Source organism: Platichthys flesus, chromosome 10, assembly GCF_949316205.1.
Source record: "Platichthys flesus chromosome 10, fPlaFle2.1, whole genome shotgun sequence".
NCBI lineage: Eukaryota > Metazoa > Chordata > Actinopteri > Pleuronectiformes > Pleuronectidae > Platichthys > Platichthys flesus.
Window position 1 is genome coordinate 15744709 of NC_084954.1, and position 20279 is coordinate 15764987.

Sequence of the window (20279 nt, forward strand, 5' to 3'; positions counted from 1 at the left end):
TGATACCACATGTTCTAGAGACGCCACACGCGATGACAGACCCCATGTTTCTACGCACTTATTTTTATGCAGGTAACATGTGATTCATTTCTGCTGCTCCCCACCACAGGTAGACAGCATGTGACAGTAGTGACACGCCCCCTAGTGTCTCATGCGTGCCAATGCTCCAGGACTTTGATAACCTTGCTGTCTGTCCGCGAGCTTCACTGAGGGAATGTGACCGTGTCTCTGGATGTCCTCCTCCCGCAGCTTTACTAAGTGTTGATGCAGCCCGGAACACATGGTGACCGGGGCGCGTCCGTCCTCCGGCTCCCCGCTGATCTCTGCCCGCTCGGACCCACGATGATAAGCAGCGAGAGCACCGGAGGAGAGGACGGCGGAGAGCCGCCCTGCATCCGGCTGGATCCCCTGACGAGCACGCACCTGCCGGGCAAGGCGACTCAGACGGACGGCAGCCCCAAAGTGACGGCGAACGGGGTGCCCGACATAGAGGACCGCATCCTGAGGATCACCGGCTACTACGGCTACAACCCGGGGTACTCCAGTCACAGAAGTGAGTGAGAGAGAATGACAAGATATGAGAGTGATGGATGTTCCCGTGTCAGTGTCAAGGTGTGAGGATTAAAGATAATACAGTTTAATGAGATGTTAAAAGTGTGTGTATGTGTGTGCGCGTGTGTGTGCGTGTGTGTGTGCGTGCATGCGTGCTATCAGGGGACTTAATGATAATAAAGAAAACAAATGGTGTTAATGCAGTGACAGTGTGTGTGTGTATGTGTGTGTGTGTGTTTGTGTGTGTGTGCGTGGGTGTCTGCACAATGCACGCATCTTCCTCCCTTCCAAATGAGTTGTCATTTTAATTAGGCTGTTGCAAAATCCACCGCTCTTACAAACTCAGCTAACCGGCCTGTAATTAAGGCTGTTATGGAGCAGCATGATGTCGATCACTGCCGCTATGAGCTGGAGGCTGAGTGATGCTGCACAGGTCCATCCATCTGAGACACACACACACACACACTCACATACTGTGTCTGCGAGATTTCAGTGGACATTACATAGACTTGCATCGATTTCATGGAGACTTACTCTGACCTTAACCATAGTTACTACTTTCCTCAATCTAACCATAACCCAACCTTGACCTAAACCTTAACCTAAACTTTAACTGAACCTTAAAACATCACTTCACGTCCCAATAATGTGACTGTTTTAACAGATAAATATCTCCATGACATAAGTAACACACACACACACACACACACACACACACCAATTACACTTTGACATAATGACAATCCACATATTACCATTAACCTTAACCAGGACGTCAGAAATTATTTAGTATTAGTTTTGCCCAGTTAGGACCAGTATTTGGTCCCCATGAGGCCAACTGGTCCTGTTTTACACACACACACACACACACCCACACCCACACAAACACACTGCAAAGTGTGGCACACAAATTATGCAGACATGTCAAATTTTAATTCAAAATTTAAGACTTAATCTTTTAGTCTGTGGCCCAATGTTGTCCAGATCAAAAACCGCCACGTTGGTGAATCTGTGAAAACAATCACTTGTGTGGCAGCCTCATCTTGAATTCCAAATGTTTTTATTAAACAATCAATTTCCCTGATGACAAATACAGCAACTCCTCTCCTGATGAATGTGAACACTGCCAGCTGTTTCCCTGACGTGTATGAGATACGGCCACTCCTCAATACCGTTCAGCTTCTCTGTCATTTTCATTTTGTCAACGTGATCTTGATTGGTGGAGCAATACTCTTAGTTTTGCTGACACAAAGACAATGGCTGGGACTGGAGGAGAGAGCTGATCACGCTTTTTTTTTTTTTTTTTTTCGGGAGATGATCTTTAAAATCTTGCCCTCCAGTCCTTTCTCGGTGTGGCCGCTGCCAGAAGAATTATAACACAAAGGGAAAGAACAACGATTGCAATGCTCTCTGCTCTTTTTCTTCTTCAACAAATGCTTTATGGTAATACAGTTAGGTGCAGATAGCAAGGAATTTATATCTCTCTAGCATCAAGGCTTTGTATTAGGGACTTTACTTATCTGTTTTATATTCAGCCTGTACAAAATATATCTTCATCATTAAACGTGGGGATGAACCAGCACTTTTCTTGAATAAATCCCCCTGTTTCTCATATGCTGATACACTTCACCACAAATACAAGCTCCCCAACATCTCCCTCTGGCAGTTACATAAAAGAGTAACTATAAAATGCATCACTTAGAAACACACGTAGAGGAGCGACTTGCTCTCTTGATGTCGTGACTTGTTTGAATTTCCCTCCGGGGACAAATAAAGTTGTTTTGATTGTGACGTTCCTCCTAAAATCTTCGACCTTGGCACCACCTGACATTATGCACCAATACTCTCAAAGGAAACTTGAGTATCCAAATCCAATCACAAATCACCAGTTGAGGCGTTTGGGTTCTGTTTTTTTAACTGAGAGCACCTCAGTGGATTTTCAGATGGAGGCTGAGTAGAGAGGAAATGAGTCTGTCTCTCATTAACAGCCTCATTTGCAGGGGTGACAGTTGCAGCAGATTAACCATGAATGCAATCAGACACTTTCATTTGGGAAACACTTTGATTAACAGGGGGCGCCCAGGAATTAAAATGGAAAACAGATTTGGCATTTTTTAGCAGTTCAAGGACCTTTGAATCAAAGGCAATTAAATGTGACCTAGACAAGATTTTTGGCTGAGAGTCAAAATTAGGATAATTAAGTTCTATAATCAGGCTTGTTTTTACTAATTCTGTGACAGATGTTGAGAATACAACAACGAAGTAAGACAGAGCTCATTTCTGTCCATTAATGAAGTTCTTATTTTACTGATGCTTGTGTGATAGTAAATATTAATAAACTTTATTTATATAGCACTTTTCATTCACTTTTGCATATAATGCAACTAAAAGAACATATTAGAACAGTATATAGGTGTTAAAAGAATAAAATAAATGGAAATGAAGTGTTATAGCTAGGTTAAGATTACAATAAAGGGAAATGGTTGAAGAAATTCAAAGCTGGATCATAAAATGTTTTAAGCACATTTCTAATATATTCCAAATCTTTCGGGCATTATTACAGAAAGCTGTTTCACAGTATTTTTGAGTGTGTTCAGCAAGTTTGTAAATATGAACATTTAGCCCGTTAAGGCAGATAAGATAATATCATTCTCAATAGAGCTGTAAAACTAATTCAACTAATAAAGTGCTTAAAATATTTTTAAGTTATCATTTTGATTTATTTTGGATTCTCAAACGTGAAGATTTGCTGCTTTTTTGTCTTTTATATCACGGTAAACGGAATATTCTCAAAATACAAATCTAAAATTCGGGAGGTTATACGATTGATTAATGTAGAAAATCATAGACTGAATAAAAGAGAAAATTTAAAGAACTGTCAGCTACAGCCCAAGCTCTCAGCAACCATGCCTATATCTGTTCCCTGGCTGCTGTGTACTCTAGGAGAGGAAAATGAAAGATGTTGTGTCGTCTATGATGGGATTCTCAGTATAAGGAGCAGGTGTGGATTGTAATAGCTTCTATACTAAGCCTATAAAGCCATCGGCGAGCGGAGTGGTTATTTGATTCGAGAGACACTTCCCATTTCCCTGATAAAATATGCCATCTGTAGCCCTGTGTTCCTCCATCTACCCGTCCCCTGATTTCTCCGCCTGACACAGTTATCAGTGGATATTCCAGCTATTAAACATGCTATTACCAGTCATGTCAGCCTGAAGGAGTCCGACTAAACTGCTCATCTACAAGCTCACCATCCTCTCCAATGTGTTATTTGTCTTATTCTCAGAAAGATGAATGTGAAAAGTCACAGTTTCACATTTTTGTTTTACGCGATAGTAAACTTTGAGCTGAGAATCACATGTCCCTCAGGGTGGGAAGGATTCTTTTCCATAAAGTGTGACGAAGACAAAGGAGCCCGTAAATAGAACAGTGGGCTCATCCTGCCAAGCCTATGGGGTAATGATATATTTAGTAAGATCCTGTTGCCAGTTTGTTATTATTGCCACTCGCCATCTGCGGTGAATGAGAAGATGCCTCCGAGGGGGACTGTGGACTACATTTGGGGACAGGGTCTGAGATGTAATCCATACTGTACAGTTATGATATAATGGAATAATAAGAACACTAAGCCTCTAAAACAAGACAAGGCAGGGTGCAATATTTCCTGCTGAATTGATAGCAGCTGTAAGGGGAAATCGTACAGGATGAAGGAATGAAGTTGGAGACGGATGAAGATAAGAAAAAACATTCTACTTTTTAAGAAGTTAACATATTAACAGCTCTACTGCCAGCACAGAATCTGTACTGTCCTCACAATAAGGTGCATTATTAGCCCAAAAAGCCAAGGTGGCTCCAAACCTATAGATTATATTTAGAATTTCTGTATTGGACGAATATCTCAAAATTTGAAAATCACTTTGTTTTTTCCACAAGACGCTTCATAACTCAACCTTGGGTCCTATATATATGCCACAGAGAAAAGACGACTCTCTAGTATAACACAAATGTGTGGTGAATTCTTATCTTATTCTGTCCTCCTGGGTGAAGAGGTCTTATAATAACATAGTGAAATAGAATAAAACAAAAGTAGCCAAATAGATTCAAACCGTAAAAATCTTTGTGCAAGTACCACGGCCATAAACACCATTTTGGAAAAGCATCTGCGGCTCCGCTGGAGCAGATAATAATAATACGTGCGTAGTGAATGCTTCCTCAGCACCTCCCGGGAAGCCATTACCAAAATTTGCTGTGTATTATTTTGAATAGATAATAGCTGTCTGTGAGGCTGGCCCGCTCCCTGCTGAAGTAACTAGGTGCAGCACAGGAGAAGTGACAGTTACTGGTTGTGGCACTCACGCTCAGCCATGTACCTGTGTTCAGTGCTGACATGACAGCGAGACAGTGGCACAGCCAGGCACTCAGGGAAATTATGAAGGAAAGGCAACCATTTACAATAATGCTGAGTTTGAATGCACTTTAGTTGAAAGAAAACAAGATGCACAAATGATGTTGGTTTTACTGATTGGCAATTCACTTTGCACTCCCGAAACCATCCATAGCCATTGTTAACAGCAGGTGAATTTTGACTTTCCTCCTGAAGCGTGGCCTCAGACGTTCTGTATACACACGCACATTTTTGGACTGTGGCGTTCCCATGCCCGCTCTCTCTGTGCTATTTATAACCAGCCCAGCGTCGAATGGGATATGAGCTTTGCCTGAACGACTGCTGTAGTGCTATTAGCCGCACATTCTCCTGGGGGAACGAGCAGAAACACCCGGCAAGTAATGGGTGCAGATGTTTTGGCCCAGGAGCTGCAGAAGTGCTGACCTGTGCTCATGCACATAGCTCTGAATGTGTTGTAGTGCTGCACGTTTTTTTGGCTGGCTCCAGCAGTTTGCTTCAAGGTTGAGATGATTTTTCGTGTGAGGAACTTTTCTGAGGCACAATTTGTGTTACTGGTCTTTCCATCAGGCTGAGCACGCCAACATTGGTCTTGTCAGCAGTATCACACTGCCCTCTAGTGGTCCTATAATCCTACAACAACAACAAAGTGACCTTCACACTGGATAGGAAACGTCTTTCTTTTTCTAAATACTACCCTACATGTGTCAATCATCAAGACTCATGGCTTACACAATTTTTTCTTTAACATGCGTCTGCAGTGGTTCACACACAGAGGCTGTAAGAAAGTAGCAGGTTGTGTGTGTTCTGGACCTATTGCATCATGTACTGCATACTGCAAGACAGTGCATGCAAAGTGAAGCTAGCACTTGACCTTGTTATTCAAAGCAATGCTTAATATCTGCTATATATATCCAGGGGCACATTTCATTTCAGCTAAACCCGTTAAAAAGCATATTGGCCAGTGCTTGGAGACCTGCGCCCCTGAGATTTCTGCTGTCACAGCTGATCAATATGGGCTGACAGGAATTCAATTAGTGTTGCTCAAAGCATTAACTCAAAACTGTCATTTGAAAAACTCAGCAACAATTCGCTGGATGCTGATTGGTATTTGAGTAATGTGATTGGTTGTAAAGACACAAAACTGTTAAACCTCTTCAGTTAAGTGTCCTCTCAGAGAGTTGTGTCACTGCATGTTCATATGTTGCTGTATGAAAATCTAATTTTCTAATTTGGATGTCATGTACAACGTTGTTTTTAATCAAACTGCCATAAACTGAATCAGGCAGCTCCAGGAAATAGTCCAGCAGTGTGCTAATTAGTTTTTTTGGCAAACCATAGACTGCATATAAAGATTGAGAACGTGACTGGTCCCAAAAATTGAAGCCAAAACATCTTGATTGCCACCTTGTGGTTGGATACAGTATAGGCCTTAAATCCTGCCTCGTCCTTGTTAGTGAATGGGACATGGACCTCACTAAACATTCAAAGCTCACATCCAGTAAAGTTTTCTCAAAGATAATTTCTGACATTTTATATCACACAGATGTACTGTATGTACAATGTAGATTTTTCTGGTAAGCCTGTCTTTAGAGAGTTATTCGATGTTATAAAATGACAGCGATCTTGATTGGTCCGTCGCGTGTATCCACAGGACCTTGTTACCATGGCTCCATCTGCTGATCACTGCTCTGCAGACTCTTACATAGAAAATACGCAACTGTTCACATGTTAAACTACAGCCAGTAGCACATTATTCTATAAAACCACGTGGAGACAAATTTAAATCACTCTGATTAGTTTTCATGTCTGTGAATAATCTTACATTGTTTCTAAAGGACATGTTGCTGTTGAGAATTACAACACTTTTTCAGCTCCAGCTTCTCCAGCTTCCTTCAACTGTCTGCAGACATATAGATTGGGGTCAGGTTGTTTGGAGACTCTAACTGATGTCTAAAGTGAGAATGAATGGTTGTTTGTGTCTTGAAATTGGCTCCTGCTTCCCTCGCGACCCTCAAAAGCTAAGCAGTAAAGACAATGGATGTATGGAAGAACAGGTTGAATTGGTAAAGTCTTATCAAGGAACAGCCTCATGTCTAGTGCACCTGTACTGCAATTCATCATATCTACCACTAGGTGTCCTCATCTTCTAGTGTTCACGACTACTTTTAGTCGATGATTCACATCTTGAAACATCTAACAACCAGACTTTTTCACTCAGAGGTTTTCTTGTCCACGTTTCTATCGAAAACCGCATCCTCCTCCTCCTCCTCTGTAGTCTCTGGTGCTGGTCTTGGTCGAGATGTGGTGACTAACGGAGAGGGGCTGGGAACAAAGAGCCTCGCACCACAAACTGATGAGTGTCTGTTCATCTAAATGACAAAAGAGCCTGAATGAGTTGGGTGCATCAGTGTGCACAGGACACTCACTGTTGCTATGGAGGTACAGAGAGGGGATGCTGTATCGTTTTCTGTTTTGATCTGTGGATGCAGCAGTAACCACTGTGTTACAAACACTCATTTCCCAGTTTATTTGGTACACCTAGATAAGTTATACTAACCTTAATATGGTTATTTTGGAGCTGTGGCTTGTTGTTGTTCTCTTGAATTGTGTTGTAAGCTGCAGCACTGGATGTGATGTAGATGTGTGCTATAGCATCGATCTTTTGCTTTGTTGAGCTTAAAGTAAGATACCTAAAAAACAACATGTCCTGAAAACGCTTGGTATAATATTTGACATTGAACTGAAGCCTCCCTGCTCCAGGTAGTTCTCTTAATCTGATGGTGATTAACATCCTGGGCTCTGCTGACTAGATGGTTTGTCTGTCTGTCTAGCTGTTGGCTCCACTCATCAGCAGAGCTATTTTTAAGTTTAACCCTCCTTGTATCAGGGGATCCGTATACCCCCAGCTCATCCCCTGCTTACCCCTGACCAAACATTACTATCAGCCACGCTCCGCGCATAAACGTTTTAAACACGGCTCTACCTCACGATACAGTGCATTTTGCATTTGTGCTCAAAAGCCACTGCTAGAAAAAAACAAATAAAGTCACCATAGTGTTTCCAAAATGTGGCCCTGCATCATTTCCACTGTAACGGCCCAACAGTAACTGTGCTGTTCTCTGCTCCTGCTCTCAGCCCGAAGAATGCACAGGACCATACTCTGATCTGCTCTCCTCTCTGTGGAGGAGCCAGATCTTTGGCTGATGGGCCCGGGAGGATAGAGGCAGCCGAGAGTGGAGGTACCCACGGTGATACTGATATAATGACAGAGATCCTGGACCAAACGTGACTGCATAATAGCACTCGTTTCGTTCGGGACACTGCTCTCACTGCATTGCATGTATACTGTCGGGTGCTCTCTTTTTCTCAGGTCATAGCTCTGCTGCTCCTGGCTCGGCAGGTATCGATTTTTACCGAGGGTGAACACTGCACAGCATAGGTTATATTAAGATTCTATTACAGACTGCCAGGCCTCCTGTGTCTGACCACATACACTAGATACTGATATGCCATTGATGTAAAGGCCCACATGATAATCAGGTCCATTATATCTTCAGATAGAAAAACCACAGCCGGAGATAAAATGGTCTGAGGGCTTTCCTTGATATGGAAACTCCTGACCGCAGACCCCAGGTTGACTCACATGACCCACACTGACACTCCTCATCTCGGCTCCATATCAGCCGCTGATGGGAGGATTTCCCTTGACTGTGCAAAAGGGATAAAACAAGTATAAATGTTAAGAAGGTAGCAGCATGATAACGTTAATATTTAATGTGAAAACGTCCCACTAACAGTAAATGTCCGGCACAGCAGATTTTACGTCAATATAAGTGAGGAAGAATGAGTCAGACGTGCTTACAGAAAGTCCAGTAATGAAGCATAAATGTGGTTCAGGCAGAGTCAGCACAGGCTGATGGGCATCATCTGTGTCATTCATGATCCACAGCCACTGATTCGTTCACAGCTAAGTTACATTTAGTCTAAATACTAGTGTAGGTGAGCAGCTCAGTCACTATAATCTTAAGCCTGATATGATCATGTCAATGCAGCTCAGCTCCCTCAACCATTGTGAGATCAGTGTATGCTGTTATTTGTTATCCTTAATTTGTTGCCCTGTATATCTACATATGCTAAGGTGGTTAGGTTTTCATTGGGGTTTGTTTGATCGTAAGCAGGGTAACACAAAAAATTCAGAAATTTGAGGGGGTTGGGGTTCATTTTAGAGTGGATCCATTTTTTTTCCACCTAATGTAAAACGGTGCCATATTACGTCAGACTTGGAGGGGACTGTGCTCTCTGAGAGGCCTTCTAGTTCTTAGGTGGGGTTAGTCCTAGTTGCTGCTCTGACTCTTTGAAATGTAGGTCCTTTTCTGTCAAATCCGACCCTATAACAATTTACTACAACATTACATTTCAAAGTGTCAGGTTATTGATAGGGTTTAGGTTGATTGGAAACTCTAGAGTGAACCCTGTCTATTTTCCAAATGTCAGATTGTCTCCAGCTCCTCCCACGACCCACGACTCTCAAAGGAGATGTTTGGATGATTATATTAGACATTAATGTTAGTGATGAGGTTCTGCTATAGGTTGAACTGCTACTTTAAACTTGATCTAAACAGTCTTCATAATATCTGCATTGGATAAACAATCGTTGAGTAGAGTAGAATGAACCTCACCCCATAAAAAAGTTTCAGCACTAATGCCCTCATCCAAACTTTCACAATGGCCTACAATGCTTTCCGACTCCTTCCGACAGATTGCTTGTTTTTTGGTACTTTTCAGGAAAGGTGAATTGGTCCAGTAGCAGACAACTGGGGCTGGTTCAGATGCATGAGACTGGTTCTTCATAGAAAGTTGAAAATGTAGCTTTTAAGTTTAAAACTCTGGTTTAGCATCTTAAAATGTCTGTAAAATGTGAGATTTGGATCACAGTCTCCTACATGCACATTGTGGAACATGGTGTCATCAGGAGGTGGTAATGGGGGTGTTGGCATGCTGTAGTGGTGCGAGTTTTATATGGGTAGAGGGCTTCATATGCCTCTTGAAATTACCTCAGTGTGTGACATAACGAGCATCTATGGGATTGCCATGACTTTGTGTTGTGTGGGCAGGATAGTTTTATTCTTCTTTAAGAGCTCATCTGCAGTTCTGAAGGCGACAGGAGAGAGCTCTACTAATAATCCAACTCTTAAGGAGCAGGGAAGAGCTGAGGAGATACAGAGAGAGAAGTAAGAAGACGGAGGACAAGAGTGTTGAGAGAGAGTTGAGGAGGGAAGAGTGAAGAGGAGAGCCTGGTCAGGTAGGAAGGGGATGGAAGGAGGATGGAGCAAAGGAGGGGGCAGCAGCTAACTCAGCATAATTAGGTCGGGCTGCTTGGTTACCTTCCAAACAAAGCTGCTGATTTGTGGAGCAAACGAAGAGGAGGGGAGCAGCATAGTCAGACAGACAGAAAAGAGGAGGAGGAGGAGGACAGAGAGAGAGATGAGGGGAGTGATTGCTCGATGCCACACATACTTGAAGCTCAGTCTCCCTTGGAGACAGTAACGGCATGACAGTGAAACAGTAGAGTCTCCACTGAGCTGAGCTGTCTCCACCGAGCTGTGTCCCCATCCAGACAGACAGAGAGACACTGAGAGAAGCAGAGAGAGAGAGAGAGAGAGAGAGAGAGAGAGAGAGAGAGAGAGAGAGAGAGAGAGAGAGAGAGAGAGAGAGAGAGAGCAGCAGGAGGCCTACCAGTGAGAGCACTGGGCTGGAGAGGAACGGAGAGTCAGGACTGGAGCGCTGGAAGAAGAAGACAGAAGAGTTGTCAGGGATCTGTGAGGAAGTTGAGGGAGCGCGGAGACGGAGTGGAGGAATCAGGAGTCTGAGGATGCACGGTGCTAACAGGAGGAGCTGCTGACCACACACACACACACACACACACACACACACACACACAAACACACACACACACACACACACATACACACAAACACACACACCACAGGCACGCACACGGCCTAGGGAAGGACAGTGTGTTGTGCCCCCAGTGGAGGATGAAGAAGCACTCAGCCCGAGTGGCTCCTCTCAGCTCGTACAGCACTCAGGTCCTGACTGGCCCCATCTCTGAAGGTAAACTGACAGACCAGAGCGGCCCGAGACAGCGTGTGTGTGTGTGTGTGTGTGTGTGTGTGTGTGTGTGTGTGTGTGTGTGTGTGTGTGTGTGTGTGTGTGTGTGCATTGGCATGAACTGAGTCGTTGGCAGCACCAGATCAAATAGGCTGCTTCCAGCTACTGAGTACTTTATTTTAATGACCAGCACTTACTTAGTGACGTCATGGTTTCCAATCAGGCACGTGCAGGGAATTGTCAATGAGTGAACAAGATATTAAGATGAAATACTACTGTTAAATCTGAGGTGTATTTCTTTCGCGTGTCATTGCAGGAATTTAAATTACAGAAAAATAAACACAAAGCAGTTAGATGTTTTCTTGACAGTTCTCTGGATGGCTTAAAAAATACATTTGTATCACTGCAGTTTCCAGCTGGCAGAGTACAGAAGCTCAAAGTGATGACAGGAAGTGTAGTAGAATGTGTTGTTTTTGGCTGCCCTGTGTAACCTGGCACTGCAAAACTAAGAAAAGTACCAACAGCATGCTGTTGCTCCCACATCTGTTCACCTGCTCTTCCTTCATGTAGCATTTCAACTCAGCATCCTCATCACTCAAAGCCTAGAACGTCACCTACCACTCCACCCACCCACACACCCAGCCACAAACACACACACACACACACACACACACACACACACACACACACACACCCCTTATTAGGGAACGATGCCGCTGATCACTTTTTCATCAGCATCATCATAATTTTGGTTAAAGACGGTTTGACCCTGTAGCACAAGCCCACCTATGGCGCTGCAGACGTGACGGCGAGCTTCAAATCGAATGCAGCAGGGCTCCAAACATCAGTGTCACCGGCGTGCAGCGTCAGTGGTGATGATAAAACGGAGGATAGATTGAAAAGGTTCGAGCGGTGTACTGCGTCACACGGAGAAGATACGTGTTGTTAATGGACGCCAGTAGTGAATGATATATACGCTGTTGTTTCTGTGATGAAATGGCCCCTTTAAAGCCTTGAAATATACTTTTGGCCAACTATGAATACAAATATTTCCAAAACGAATGTATTTGCATATAGTAGTAGTATAGGATGCATAGAGTAGTAGTATAGGATGATGCACAGCTGGTTAAAATGCTTTGCCTGTGGATCGTGTGTTTTAGCTTGTGTCAATTCCAATTATAGTTAAATGCTTTAAGTAAATGTTCTGGTCATATTTAGCCGTGTATGTCTAGCGAGTCTATATTTTTAGAATTTAATTAGTACTGTTACATGACCATATTTTTATCACATACACTTTTGGGATTTCAATTTGAACAAACAAACTCAAAATGTATCATACTAGGTTTAAAGGAAACATCCCTGCTCGCTCCTTTCCTTTTAGCAGCACTGTTACTCAGCAGTAACACGGTGTGCTATGAGAATATCATTTTGGCCACGGGAGCTGCTTTCATGAGGCAGGGGAATAGTAGAGTTATAATATTATTGCATCTTGGCACTAGATCAGCCTGTAGTGGTTCTCACTTCAGCAACAGACGAGCCTCCATCCAACACTTAAAAGGCTTTATGTTCTGTCATCGCCATGAACCACAACCAGACTGCAAGATGGACGAGGAGGAAGCAACACAAAAACTGCATAAAAAGAGCAGCTTCTCCTTTGCAGCCAAATCAGATCTCCGGTCTTTCCAGTTTGCAACCACCAGGATCATTAGGTTGATTGAGAATCTTTGCTTTGAGAGAATGTAATTAGACCAACTCCCTCGATGATCCTGCAGAAACAAATCTGTATCCCTGTTGAACACTTTGGCTGCACTGCGTTCTGTGGACCTGCTCCCTGCTGGGGTGAATGTTTAATCTGAGAGATTTTTGAGGTGATAGATCGACTAGAATAAACTGAATAGCTAATGAGTCTGAATGATCCATGGGTGTCATCTCACTTTCTGGATGCTAAAGGTTTTCCTTGCTAGTTTAATATGTGTTTTTTTATGGTCTCATGGCCTCAAACACAACGATGAGGATAATCCAGTATTGATGTAGTGGTGGAAAGTAACTAATTACACCTACTTGAATACAGTTAAAGAAAATTGTATATGAGTATTTTGTTGTGTACTCCATTATTCTTTAACTCCAATATTTCTATTATGTTTGAAAGGATGATTTTCAGATAAAGATTTTACATTAAGATTAAGATGCATTTATTAGTCCCAAACACATGCACAGACATGCAAAGGCACACTCATGCAGGTAGGGACATTCAATCTCTGCTTTTGACCCATCTGGTGCAGGACACACATAGCAGTGAGCGACCATGTACGGCGCTCGGGGAGCAGATGTTGGGGGAGTAAGGTGCCTTGCTCAGGGGCACTAGACAGGGTAGGGAGACTCTTGGATTTTTGGACAGATCAATCCAGGTTCGTCTTTTTGTTGTCTCTCCGTGGAGTCGAACCAGAGACGAACCAGAGACCTTCTCTGCCCATAGACCAAGTTTCTGCCACTAGAGTACCGCCTCTCCCATACACACAACATTATGTGATAATGAAACACAATGTTGCTGCATTGTTAAAGACCAAACTTGTGGTTTCCATCTATTATGAGTTGTGACCCCGAACAGAAAAGCAGTGTATAGTCAGTGTCATTTGATTTTTTACCTCCAAGGTTGTGTTTTTTTATCTGTTACGCAAAAACGTTTGGACATATTACCACAAACCTTGGTAAAAGGATGCAGCAAGCACCGTGGACCCATGCCTTTTTTTTTATCACTTTTTTTCACGTTGCCACATATTTGTTGATACCCAGAGAATAATTTACGGATCTAGATGAAAAAAAAAAAAAAAGTAAACAGGAAACTACACTCATTTAAACGGTAGAAAGTGGAATCTCACACTAGTTTAGTGTTCTTACCAAAAACCTGTTACTTGATCAAAGGTTTTGTGTGTTACAATTTGTTTATAGGTAAAAGGAACACAATCCCCTTGTTTTCTCATTGCCTGACATTAAACTGCTCCTATAGAGAGGAATCACAAGTTCCAGTGCAGCGCAGGGCTCTAGTGTCTACATCAATGATGGAAATGGCAGAGCTTCACATGCTGAGTTAGCAAAAAAGAGCACAGGCAGCAACACCCCGCACATGTCATCTGTTATGCCTGCCATGGTGAAAATTGATCACGCTGTTGCAAGGTAAAGAACGGATCTGAGCTTTCGCTCTCTCCGGAAATGCTCACACACACACACAACCACACAAACCCACACACACTCACCACTTGACGTATTCTACAGTACAGTTGAGATCCAGCAGACATTTACTTCCGCAGTCCATTACGGCACTGGGCCAAATCTGCCATGCGTCACTGGAAATAAGATTAAAAACCGACAATTTATTTCTGCAGCAGGAATGTACCGACAGTCAAAAGAGAGGCTGTCAAGGTTGACATGACTTTCTTGTAGAGAGTCATGTGGTTAGTTCTGCTCTCATCAGGTTTCTGTGCACACCTGGCCACGACGGTGCTGCATCATGAGGTGACAAAGATATTTATGCCATGCACGGTCACAAGGCTAACCCGACACAAGCTTTTCACATGCGTTTCTGATGATAGACCCCAGTCGCAGGCCTGTAGGATACATTGTAGTATAGGCACATACACTAATCAAAACAAAATACTGAATATGCCATGTCTGGACAAAATATGTTTCCAGTGACATTTTGAAACTACCATGACAATCATACCTCCGCTAAGATCGCTCAGTCTCCTTATTTTCCTTATATGAATGAGTTTGTCCTCCAGTTATGCGCCACCCCTGCGGTAAATTTCATGGAAATCAGTTGAGAGGGCTTTGCATAATCCCGCGAACTACCAAACGAATACAAAAAACTAGAAGTAGAGCGAATACCTCCACCAAGACCCATCAAGTTCCTTTAATTCCAATCAGCTGCACCAAAGTTCACTCCCTTACAGAAATCGCTCACCAAAATATATATATATATATATTTATCTAGATCAATGAGTTATTCTCTGAGAAATCAGTGATTTCTCAGAGAATCACACACACAGACCAAAAAACGATCGGACAAGTTTGAAAACATAACCTCGACAGAGATAATCAAATCTAAGGAATGTTAAATTGTCCAGCACATAGTTTAATATCTTTGATTCTCATCGGAGTTTGAAGAGACACTAGAAAACAAGTTACAGATGGTACAATCCACCTTCTCGTCTCTCTTCAGGAGAGGATGGCTCTGAGTCCCAAGCTGAGACACCAGGCAGCGAGACCAGTGGAGAGAGCCAGTCCAACCAGACCTGCACCAACACGGCCCTGAAGGTGCTGGGCGGTCTGCTGGTGGTGCTGTGTGTGTCCTCCTCCTGGGTGGGCACCACTCAGGTGGTAAAGTTGACCTTCCAGTCGTTCTCCTGTCCCTTCTTCATCTCCTGGTTCAGCAGCAACTGGAACATCCTGTTCTTCCCCATCTACTACTCTGGACACATGGTCACCACTCGAGAGAAGCAGACGCCCATACAGAAATTCAGGTAATTTACCTACAAGATCAGAACTTCATCTCCCGAATAATGTATGTTATCTTTCTTATTTTTGTCTAATCTCATTTTGTTGCATGTTGTTTTACTCACATGTACTTTGTTAAGTCCTTTGTAAACTTGTTTAGATAAGTTATAGATAAGTCTATAACTTTCTTTTTAAGGCTAAAACTGAACAAAACACTGTTCAAAGAGACGACAAAGGACGACACAACTCCTGTTATCCTCCTGTGGTGTTTCTCTCTTTCAGGGAGTGCAGTAAGCTCTTTGGGGAGGACGGGATGACTCTCAAGCTTTTTGTAAAAAGAACAGCACCTTTTTCGATCCTGTGGACTCTGACCAGCTACCTGTACCTGCTGGCCTTGAAGAAACTGACTGCCACTGACGTCTCAGCGCTCTACTGCTGCCACAAGGCCTTCGTCTTCCTCCTGTCCTGGATCGTCCTCAAGGATCGCTTCATGGGCGTCCGGGTCCGTATGAAAACACCAAAACAGTGCAAAATGTTGCTGATGCAGATACGGATCACTCACATAATCTCTACCCCTGCAGATTGTGGCAGCCATTATGGCCATCACAGGTATTGTCATGATGGCCTATGCGGACGGTTTCCACGGTGATTCCTTTGTGGGCGTGGCGTTAGCTGTGGGCTCAGCCTCAACATCGGCTCTATACAAGGTCAGGCTGCAGGTCGAAGGGTGTTTGATTTCTTTTAATAATCGTACAGACACTCACATGAAGGGTCTGTTTTCTCCTCACCAACCAGGTGCTGTTCAAGATGTTTCTGGGCAGTGCCAACCTGGGAGAGGTGGCTCACTTCCTCTCCACCATGGGCTTCTTCAACCTCATCTTCATCTCCTGCGTGCCCCTCATCCTCTACTTCACCAAGGTTGAGCACTGGGGCTCACTGTCCTCACTGCCCTGGGGATACATGTGTGGACTGGCAGGACTTTGGCTGGGTGAGAGTGCCTTTACGTCTTTGAGTGGGAGGGTCAAGGCTCCATTCATGTGTTTCCATCGACAAGGCACAGCAATTGTTTTGTTATGTTCACATACTGTTTTCCCAAACCACATTTGTCATATCTGAGGCAACTTGAAGGTCTAGTAAACGATCAGTTGAAAGATTCTCTCCATACTAACAACATTCTCTCCCCATACCAATCCGGCTTTAGGAAACAACACAGCACAACTACAGCCTCACTCAAACTCACTAATGATATAATAGACTGGCTGGATCAAAAGAAAGTGTGCACAGCTCTCTTTGTTGACCTTTCTAAGGCCTTTGACACAGTGGATCATTCCATTCTGAAGCAACGCCTGCTTGATATAGGTTTATCTGAGCAGGCTGTTGGCTGGTTTAATAATTATCTGTCTAATAGAAAACAATGTGTTTGTTTTGAAGGCAGCTCATCCACACTGCTAAATGTCTCTACTGGTGTGCCACAGGGCTCAGTTCTGGGCCCGATTCTGTTTGTTATTTATGTAAATACATTGGGCAGTAACGTCCCAAATGCCAAATTTCATTTTTATGCTGATGACACAGTTATATATTGTTGTGGCACCACTCTTGCCGAAGCCCTTGGCAACTTACAAATTGCTTTTAACCTTGTGGAAAATCAGTTCATTGAACTAAGACTTCTCTTGAATGCCGCCAAAACCAAACTGTTGATATTTTCCAATGGCAGGAAAGTGCCTGTGTCTCCACCCAGCATTTTATCATTGCAAGTGTATGAAATTGAACTTGTGAACTGTTACAAGTATCTCGGCATTTTAATTGATGATCGACTTTCATTTAAACCACATGTAGAAAATCTGGTAAAAAAATTAAGAGTGAAACTAAATTCTTCTTCCTTCACAAATCTTGTTTTTCTTTTTTTACCAGAAAAAAGTTGATTGCTACCACTTTCCTCCCTGTACTTGATTAAAGTGATCTCTTATATATGAATGCCCCAGCAAACTGTCTGCGCTCTCTAGACACTGTATATCATGGTGCCTTAAGGTTTGTCACTGGTTGTAAAGCCATCACTCACCGCTGCATCTTATATGCTCGAGTTAGTGGCCATCTCTGGCAGCACCCGGCCTTATACATTGGCATATTTTTATTTATAAAGCTATCTTGGGTCTGCTCCCCCACTACTTATGTAATTACATCTTTAAATCCCAGAGCAATTACTGCTTACGTTCAAATGAGTTTTATTTATTAATTATGCCCAAAGTTCACTCTGAATTTGGTAAGCACTGTTTTAAGTTCGCTGCACCTGCTGCTTGGAATGCACTGCAAAAACCTCTAAAGTTAAAGGAGCTCATAAACCTTGAAACTTTGAAGACTCGTGTGAGAGAAATTGGAGCAGCTTCATACCGCACTTGTTCTTGTTTTGGTGGGAATCCGGAGCTTTACTCCTGTTGCCTTATCTTTTTTTCTTTTAAATGTATTTTTTGTCTGTGTTATGTGATTTTTTTGTGTCTAGTGACTGTTGAATTTTTTTTTTTTTATTATTATTTTTTTTTTTGTATGCTGCTGTCTTGGCCAGGCTTCCCTTGGAAAAGAGGTCATTGTATCTCAACGGGACCGACCTGGTTAAATAAAGGCAAATAAAGTAAACTTCACCATACACACAGGCTTTTAAACACAATAAAATGTTAAATAAAACCTATTAGAGATACGTAAAAAACATTCATACCTTACTGAATTCACATTATCTCAGCTACATATTGGGGTATGTTTTACTGTACAGTGGCTGATAATACACTATCCTCCTATGAAACATATTTAATGCAGTTTAATGCAAAGTCACAAATACCTACCCGTAGATAGTATAAAAATGCTGTAAAAATCCCTTATGTTACAATGTTAACAAAAGTCATAAAAGGATTCCTGTACCAAAATGTTACAGATTCTTCCTTGGTCTGTGCCCCATCCCTCCACTAAGTTTCGTGAAAATCCATTAGGTTTATCAGTTAATCATGCTTACAAACAAACAAATCAACCAAGAAAACAAATTATTCACAAATAAATTTGTCAATCCACTGAATGATTAACTGTTTCACTTCTAATTCAATGGTTCGTCAGTGTTTTCACATTCTTTCATGTCTTTGACAGTGTTCAACATCTTGGTTCACGTCGGTGTGGTACTGACCTACCCCATTCTCATCTCCATAGGGACACTGCTCAGTGTGCCGGGCAATGCAGGTACGGCTTCTTAAATATGAATAATTATTACCGCCAATTTATCTACTCTTATTTCTTGATTATTGTGATTGAAAATAAAAATGGTTGTAGAATGAGAGTGAGTGGTTGTTACGGACGCTGTGGTTTGGTATTGAGAGGTCAGCACTTCGGGCCACTCTAGCAAACAGATGACGCAGCGAGTCTGGCTCTCTCATCCTGGAAACCCAATCATCACTTCTCTCGCTGAGGGAGGATCAGGTTGCCAAGGCGACACTAAATGCCTGCAGACACTTTTTTTTGTCTTCTTTAACCATGATGGATTGTATGAAGGTCAGTGGGTTATCCCAACTCGTCCCATGGCTCCAGACCGCAAAGACACAGAGGATGAAGTGGATCGCTTGTGCTCATTATAAGCCGCATTTGCTGCACTCATCCCCTACAGCCGCAGTGTCCTGTGGTTTATCTTTTACTTGATGTAATTAATCTCAATTTGTTTTTGTCTCTCTCTCCCATCTTCTCACCCTCCCTGCTCCCTCCTCTTGTCTTCGTTCACCCGCTGCAGCCGTAGATCTTCTGAAACACGAGGTGATCTTCAGCGTGGTGCGCCTGGCGGCCACCTGCATCATCTGCCTGGGCTTCTTGCTCCTGCTGCTGCCGGAGGAGTGGGATTCGGTCACGATGCGTTTCCTGGCCACCATCGCAGACAAGAAGTCGGAGGAACATGGCGAGGAGCTCACGGAGTCCAGCGTCCACACTCGCAGTCGGGCAAACGGCACTGTCTCCATTCCCTTGGCGTGACGCGGCCGTGACGACATGAGCTCTGCTAGGGGCCTCTATTCACCAGTCATGAAGCCCTGTGTGCTCCTGCCCCTCCATCACCAACCCAGCAGGTGTGGTGGGCTGTTCAGTCCACATGGATCCACCGTGAGGAAGACAGGAAGTATTGTCTTCAACTTTAAACTTCTCTCTGGAGGTGCATCTCTGTCTCCGTCACTTCATCGCAGGAGGAGAAATGAGAACATTTATGAAAAGGTGGAAAGTGTAATTCACTTTCTTGAAAAAATTTGCCACGCTCCGTCCTTTTCTTTGCACGCACCCAAACCAAGCGCTTACTTGCCTCCCCCGACCTGCTCTGCAGACTGTATTCTGTGAATATAAATATTGACAGGGCCAGTTTGGCTCATTCTTATACGTATATTTATGATATTTAATTAGAGCTGTTTCAATAAGAGTATACATTTTAAGCGCTATAGAATATTATATCAAAAAACGGTTATTAAACTGTGTGTAATGTCTAGAATCTTTTGGTTTTCTTAATAAAAGATTCAAAACCTTCATTCACTGCAGCATATTACTAGTTTTAATCCTTTCTTGTATGTCACTTAAAAATATGTATTATTAAAAATAATCCTATTTTATTATGTTTTTTTCCCCCACTTAATTTATTTGTTGCCCAAAAAGATGCAAATATTGTCACTCCGGCTGATAACATAACATTTTAAATAAGTCCTTGTTTGCA

The 20279-nt window shown here is 42.8% G+C and overlaps 1 protein-coding gene across 2 annotated transcripts; it reads left to right on the plus strand.

The window, feature by feature from the left end:
* The first annotated feature begins 206 nt into the window (after positions 1–206).
* Positions 207–20048, plus strand: slc35f4 (solute carrier family 35 member F4). 2 transcript variants are annotated; one of them, XM_062397567.1, is made up of 7 exons: positions 207–553; positions 15288–15588; positions 15845–16064; positions 16144–16269; positions 16358–16550; positions 18692–18781; positions 19323–20048. In XM_062397567.1, the coding sequence occupies exons 1-7, from the start codon at positions 265–267 to the stop codon at positions 19556–19558; spliced, it is 1455 nt and encodes a 484-aa protein (XP_062253551.1). In that variant the 5' UTR covers positions 207–264; the 3' UTR covers positions 19559–20048. The 2 variants fall into 2 exon arrangements, with proteins under 2 accessions (XP_062253551.1, XP_062253552.1); XM_062397568.1 differs by lacking the exon at positions 207–553 and adding an exon at positions 10708–11071 and having other exon boundaries at positions 19323–20047.
* Positions 20049–20279: the final 231 nt, after the last annotated feature.

What these genes read in the sequence shown, in the direction of transcription:
- slc35f4 (XM_062397567.1), top strand. Translation starts at nt 265, where the DNA reads ATGCAGCCCGGAACACATGGTGACCGGGGCGCGTCCGTCCTCCGGCTC. An exon ending in CAACATCGGCTCTATACAAG is followed by an intron (nt 16,270 to 16,357) that starts GTCAGGCTGCAG and finishes CTCACCAACCAG; the next exon opens with GTGCTGTTCAAGATGTTTCT. An exon ending in ACTGGCAGGACTTTGGCTGG is followed by an intron (nt 16,551 to 18,691) that starts GTGAGAGTGCCT and finishes TGTCTTTGACAG; the next exon opens with TGTTCAACATCTTGGTTCAC.